The 6,240-nt window shown below is 64.8% G+C and overlaps 1 protein-coding gene across 1 annotated transcript in view; it reads left to right on the top strand.

Moving 5' to 3' along the window:
* The first annotated feature begins 2,773 nt into the window (after window positions 1–2,773).
* Window positions 2,774–6,240, top strand: part of SLC25A10 (solute carrier family 25 member 10) — a 7,401-nt gene continuing 3,934 nt past the window's right edge. Inside the window, exons 1-4 of the mRNA XM_006912158.3 lie at window positions 2,774–2,866; window positions 5,159–5,278; window positions 5,822–5,936; window positions 6,049–6,097. Coding sequence (XP_006912220.1) covers window positions 2,774–2,866; window positions 5,159–5,278; window positions 5,822–5,936; window positions 6,049–6,097 — 377 coding nt within the window. The remainder of the gene's footprint in view (window positions 2,867–5,158; window positions 5,279–5,821; window positions 5,937–6,048; window positions 6,098–6,240) is intronic.

Raw genomic sequence — 6,240 nt, 5'->3', positions numbered from 1 at the left:
GTTCACACCCTCTGGCCTGGGTCCCCAGGTCCTGCCCCATGCCCCGCCCTTTTGGAAGAATGACCTGCAAGGTTAAATCTGTGGGGCCAGAAGGGGGCACTGTGCTCCTGGGAGTGCCGCCTCTGCGTGAGCCTGTGCCCAGCACCACCTCCCAGCTCCGCCTAGGACTTCTCACAGGAGGGGTCTGGGGGGCAGGGAAGGCTGCTCCCTGACCAGAAAGCCCCACTGGCCACCCTGAGAAGTTAATGATTCTCCATCAGCAGATCTGGGTGTGCCTTCCCTCCATGGAGGTGGCTGCTGGGCCTCCTGGGGCTGGGGTGGCCTGCTGATCTGGCGGCCTTTTCAGGGACAAGGAGTGGGCCGAGCTCAGGGACAACAGGCCTTTGACCTTTCCTAGGGAGCAGGGTGACAGCTGGAGCGATAGGGCCGTCTGCTGGGTCCTGGACTTGCTGTGGGGGCTGCTCAAAGGTGGGGGTGGCCAACCGCATTCTTCCGCGAGTACGCCAGGCTCGGATGGCACTCGGTGGTGTTCCCTTGCTGATACCTGAAGGTGCTAGCAGACCCAGGGCTCCCGATGGAGGTCCTGGCCCTCCACCTCCAGCTCCCCGTCACCCGCTGCAGCCTGCAGGTGCCCACAAATGTCTCAGACTTGCAAATAGGGGCCGTGCCCCCGGGGTCACCAGTTCCGGGAGCCCACTTGGCCTTGGTTCTGAGGCTCCGCCCTGGGAGGTGGGTCTGCCGTGTCTTGCATCGCCCTCCTGGTGCCCACGCAGCACCTCACAGGATTCCGGTGGGAATTAGCATTCTGCATCTTTGTCCAAGCTGGGAAAATGGTCATGGGACACAGCTGGAGCTGACTCATGTGCCTCCTTCCCCCGCAAACCCCCGTCCCAGGGACCCTGGTGTCTGCCAGGCCACCCACGTGGCTTGTCCTCCCTGCCCAAGCACCAGAAAGTGTGCAAGAGCCGCAGAACAGGCCTCTTGCCCGGGAGCCTGGGCTCACGCGCAGGTGGCAGGACGTCCCTGTCCCCACGGTCTCCCGTGGTCTCGGTGCATTTCCCGCTGCCAGGCTCTGCCCTCTTCCCTGGGAGTTGGTGCGGTTCCGCTGCCACTCTTCACGTTTTCTTAAGACAGTCTCTTCAGGTCCAGCCCCTCGGCCCCCACCGAGCCCTTCCCAGTTTGGCAGGGAGGTGGCCCTCATGCAGAGGGAGCACAGGGGCACCCCTGCTGGCTACGGTTCAAGACCTGGTCTAGTTATCCCCACTTCCCCCTCTGCTTCCTGGGCTGTCACGCAGTCTCAGGACCTCAGAAGTCTGTCACCTCCGCTTCACTGACTGCTTTGTAGTCAGGAGCAGATGACATCACCCTTAGGTTGACGGGACTGGGACACCTGGTTCACTGTGAACAAGACTCTGGTGTGGGTCAAGGATGGGCTGGGCTGACAGGTCCCCCGGGGTGCTCGCCAGGGGCCATGCCTTCTGCACCTAGCAGGCTGTCCGTTAGCTCTGGGTTTTTAAACCAAGTGCTACTTCCACGAGTCTCTTGTGTATTAACTGTGGAAGCCACCTCGTGTTTGGTGACATTTTCACATTTCCTTCTGGAGCTTCTTGGGTCTCCTCTCCCCACCGCCCCCCCCCCACCGTCCCCTCTGGTTTTTCCAGAGAATTCCTGCCTCTCTCCTCCCCCCTTGTGCCCCCAGGCTCCGGGGCCGTGTTTTTTTACCTCGTTTGCATCTGAGATGTTTCTCACCGGTGTCCTCCCCGTTCCGGATGAGACAGCTGCCCTCTCCTCCCCATCCTCCTCCTGCATTTCTGGGCTGAACTCCATCTCTGCAGCCAGCTGTCCACTTCCCAGCTGGTGACCTCGGGGTCAGAGGCCTCCTGGGGTTCTAGAACACTGATCCTGAGTCTACAAGTGGCTGCTTTAGGCAAATGGCAGGTTTGCGCGCACATCCTGTGCCTCCCGCACAGCTGGAGAACCGCTGGGTCGTTATCCGGGGTGCTCCAGGTTCAGGGGACCAGGAGTGGTTTCCCCAGTGCGCCTCCCCCTTCTCCCTGGGGGTAGGGGCTGCAGTGGCCGAGCTGGGACTGCAGGGCGTAGGTCCTTCCCTGAGGAAGGGGTCTGGCTCTGCTCCCTCTGAGATTGAAGGCTGCCCCCGCAGAGAACCCCTGGGTGCCTGTGACCCTGCCCAGAGGTGGTCCTGGGGACTTGGACTTCACTTTGCCCATCCTTCAGGTCCGCTATTAGGGCAGACAGTTTGCGGAGGCCGGCCTCCAGGAGGCGGGAGGGTTGGCAGAGCTCCATCGCCAAGCCTCGTTTGTGACCTTTCGGGACGTACCCTAGGAGTGGGCGGCCTGGGGGTGGGCCGGCGCCGGGTAGGGGAGGGACGCGAGGTTCCTAGGGCCAGTGAGAGGGCCTGGGGTCCGCGCTACGGGTGGAGACGAGCGGTGGGACCCACCCGGCTGGGCTGAGCAGGCTGCCTGGGGTCCGCGCTACGGGTGGAGACGAGCGGTGGGACCCACCCGGCTGGGCTCTTGCGCTGCAGCCGCTTTAAGGCGCTGGGCCCGCCCCCCGGCGCCGGGGCGGGGTCTGCCTGGCCACGCCCCCGGGCCTGGTCACGCCCCCCGCGCGGTCGCGTTGGCTGCGCGGGTTGCGGACGGTGCTTTGAACCCGGGGCGGGGGCGGCGGCGGGAGCCGAGGTCGGGGTCGGGATTAGTGTCCGCGTCTGGATCCGGCCCGGGCCGCCGGCACTCCTGGGCGTCCGCTTCCGGGCATGGCGGCCGAGGTGCGCGTTTCGCGCTGGTACTTCGGGGGCCTGGCCTCGTGTGGGGCAGCCTGCTGCACGCACCCGCTGGACCTGCTCAAGGTGAGGGCGGCGTGGGCCGGGCGGGCGGCGGTTAGGAACCGGGGCCCCACGCCCACCCAGGACGCCCACGCCCGTGGTCCCTGAGCACCTGATCCCGCCCTGCCCGGGGGCCGCAGAGACATCGGCTCACTTTCCTGCCCCACTACCCAGCATGGAGGCGGGCGGCGGGAGGTCCCCTAGGCCCTGCCAGTCCCGGGGTGGAGCAGCTCCGGTGCCCCGCGTCCCAGCCTGCTCCTGGTTCTTGGCGGGCTGCGTTCCGGTCGAAACCCTTTGCTATACTACCTGTGTGACCTTGGGCTTGTCACTTGACCCCGCTAAGCCAATTTACTCTGGCACCTCTGAGGCCACTCATGCTGCCTGGTGGGTGGTTCTGCAGGTGCCCCGGCTCTAGCACACCCAGGACATAGACCCAGACTCCCCCCTGCCTAGTGGGGTTCTGGCACACGCAGAGTGAGAGGGAATGAGGGACGTGGCCTGGGCGAGTGGGGTGACACAAGCTGCTTCCTCTTGGACTGCGTGGGCACCTGGAAGCCATGGGCCCTGCCCCCAGGCAGGCCCTGCACTATCAGAGCAAGCATTTCTCAGAGCAAGAAGCTTTCAGTCTTTTTGTGTATTTTTTAAGTGCTTACGGGGCAGAATAAGACAGAGCTCCCTTGTCTCCGGGGCCAACCAAGGGGGTTATTTTCTGCCCCCGTCGCTCCACAAAGAACAAAGAAGGGCCAGAGGCACAAACCATAGTCTGCCCCAGAGAGTTTGCACTGTGTCACGTGGGGCCTGTGGGCAAGGGGCAGCCACCCCTGGCCCACACTGGTCCCGGGGGAGGGATTGGCTCCTGCGGCCTGACCTGGAGCCTGGCCAGGCCCTCCTTGCCTGAGGGCGTGTATCTTTCTGCAGCCTTTCTCCTAAAGGGAGGGGGTTGCTTCTCTAGTGAGGAAAAATGCCACCAGTAAAGGCAGGATTAGCAGACAGGGAGCTGAAGCCGGTGGCCCCATCGATGCGCCTGAGGTGGCCTGACCCTGCTGTGGCCACCAGCCAGAGGGCGTGACAGAGAAGAGGAAGGTGTTTTTTGGTCTGGGGAAAGAGGATACCCCCTCATGTCTGTTTTATTTGCTTTCGGGACGCCAACACATGTGCCCACACTCTTCACCCCACCACCCTGGGCCCCGGAGGGTCAGGCTCGTGGTCTCTGACTGGGCAGGCACAGCCTCCCAGGGCCCTCGGAGCCCCCCCCGGCTCTTCCATTGTCCAAGGCCCCTTCAGGCGTCCCTGCCCCCTTTCCCCACCCCCAAGGTGCTGTTTTGCTGCCAGATCCTGCCAGGATGTGTCAGGGGATGCGGGCAGTCACAGGAGCGTGGCCACCCTCTGGCCCGGGCACACGTGGCCCTGTGCTGGCGTGTAGCGGCCACCTTGGAAGGGAGCCCTGGCCGCGGTTTGTACTTTTCAGCACAGTCACTGGAAAAAGTATTTTAAAACTCCGTGATCTTTCTTTGCTTCATGTCCTGGCTGGGTCCTCACAGTCTCTTCTTGCCTGGACGGGAGCTGCTGCCCTCGTGGCGTCCCTGTCCCCAGGCCCCGTGCCCTCTGTCCTGCCTGGCGTGGCTCAGCAGCAGGAGGATGGCGTGTGTGTTGCTGAGCTGGGCAAGGGAGCCCCGCCCATGCACACCCACCTTCGCTGTCCCGCCACCCGGAGCCGCCAGCCAGAGGCAGGATGGGGTTCACTCACTGTGCCCCTTAATCCTCACAACATGTAGGAGAAACTGAGGCACAGGCCACTAACCTACCCAAGCAGGCCCAGCCAGGATGTGACCGTCTGAGGTGGCCTTTGCCCTGGTGGATTCCCACCTGCCTCTGCCAGTCTCCACGTCCGGGTAACTTTGTCCCTCCGGAGAAGTGAGTGTGGCTAAACAGAGGGGCTCCAGAGTCGCCCTGCTGTGTCCTGCCTCAGTTTTCTCATCTATAAAATGGGGCTGAAGACCCCTGCCCACAGCAGCTGCCTCGAGGCCTCAGAGATGTGTGCAGAGTATTTCTCTTGGGCCTGGCGGGCACACGAGGCACCTGGTATTGTCCCTCGTAAGACAATAACGTGGGACAGAGACTGGTGCCAGGTGCGGTGGCGTCCCAGCTGGGGCCCCTTAGGAGGCCTCTTCCTCCCTGCGCCTGCTCCCCGTCTCCACATGGGGTGCGATAGCACTTGGCCCGCAGGGTCATCAGCGGGGTGGGGGTGAAGGCGGCAGGCGGGGGGCCCAGGGCGGGGGCCGCTCTGAGCAGGCGTGATCCCTCCCCCGCCCACAGGTGCACCTGCAGACGCAGCAGGAGGTGAAGCTGCGCATGACCGGCATGGCGCTGCAGGTGGTGCGCTCCGACGGCATCCTGGCGCTCTACAACGGCCTGAGCGCCTCCCTGTGCAGACAGGTGCCTCGCGTTCCCCACCAGCGGCCCCCAGCGGAGCTCCTGTAGGTCCTGGCCCCAGAGCCCACGCTCTGAGCAGCCCAGGCGGGCAGGAGGGACGGCTGGCGTCCCCAGGCCCGGACGTGGCCGCGTCTGCCCGCTGTGGGGACCCCGTGGGCACTGAAGCGACTTTCTCCTCGTCAGGGCTGCTTGGGAAGAAGGAACCCCGAGTCCCTGGGAGCCGCAACCCTGGGTGGGTGCGGGGCAGGGCGGGGTGGGCCGAGCCGCCCTCCGCCTTCCAGTGCCGGCCCTGCTTTCTCAGCCAGCCGAGACCTTCACTTACAGATGGGGAAACCGAGGCCCAGGGAGGGAGAGAGTAGGGTGCAGGGCTTTGGACTCTGCTCAACCGCTTGCTGGCTTTGTGGCCTTGGGAGGGTTCCTCAGTGTCCCCATGGTCCCCAAGGGATGGCCGTGTACCTGGATGGCTGGGGTAGGAGGGCCTAGGGGTGTGGTCCTGCCCGGCCCGCCCCTTCACCCGCACCCTTGGCACGGGGCCCCTCCCCCCAGATGACCTACTCCCTGACCCGATTCGCCATCTACGAGACCGTGCGTGACCAGGTGGCCCAGGGCAGCCAGGGGCCCCTGCCCTTCTACAAGAAGGTGTTGCTGGGTTCCCTCAGTGGTGAGTCGCTGGGCGGGCAGGGGCCAGATCGGGGCGGGCTGCTGGGAGGCGCACGGCGTCTCCACGAGGGCCCCGCCAGGTCACATGTGGGCTCCGGGGTCTCTTGCCCCAGGTTGCATCGGAGGTCTCGTGGGGACTCCCGCTGACATGGTCAACGTCAGGTCAGTGTCTTTCCCAAGGTCAGAGAATTTCCTGTCCCCGACAGGGTCAGGGCTCAGCCTGGAACGAGCCACTCCAAGCGTGGCGTCCTGAGCCTTGGGCGGGTGCCGCTGAGCCCGTGGCGGGTGGCGGTCCCCACTGCCGC

Source organism: Pteropus alecto, unplaced genomic scaffold (genome assembly GCF_000325575.1).
Source record: "Pteropus alecto unplaced genomic scaffold, ASM32557v1 scaffold134, whole genome shotgun sequence".
NCBI lineage: Eukaryota > Metazoa > Chordata > Mammalia > Chiroptera > Pteropodidae > Pteropus > Pteropus alecto.
Note: the sequence above shows the minus strand (reverse complement) of the source record. Positions and strands in the feature narration are given on the sequence as shown.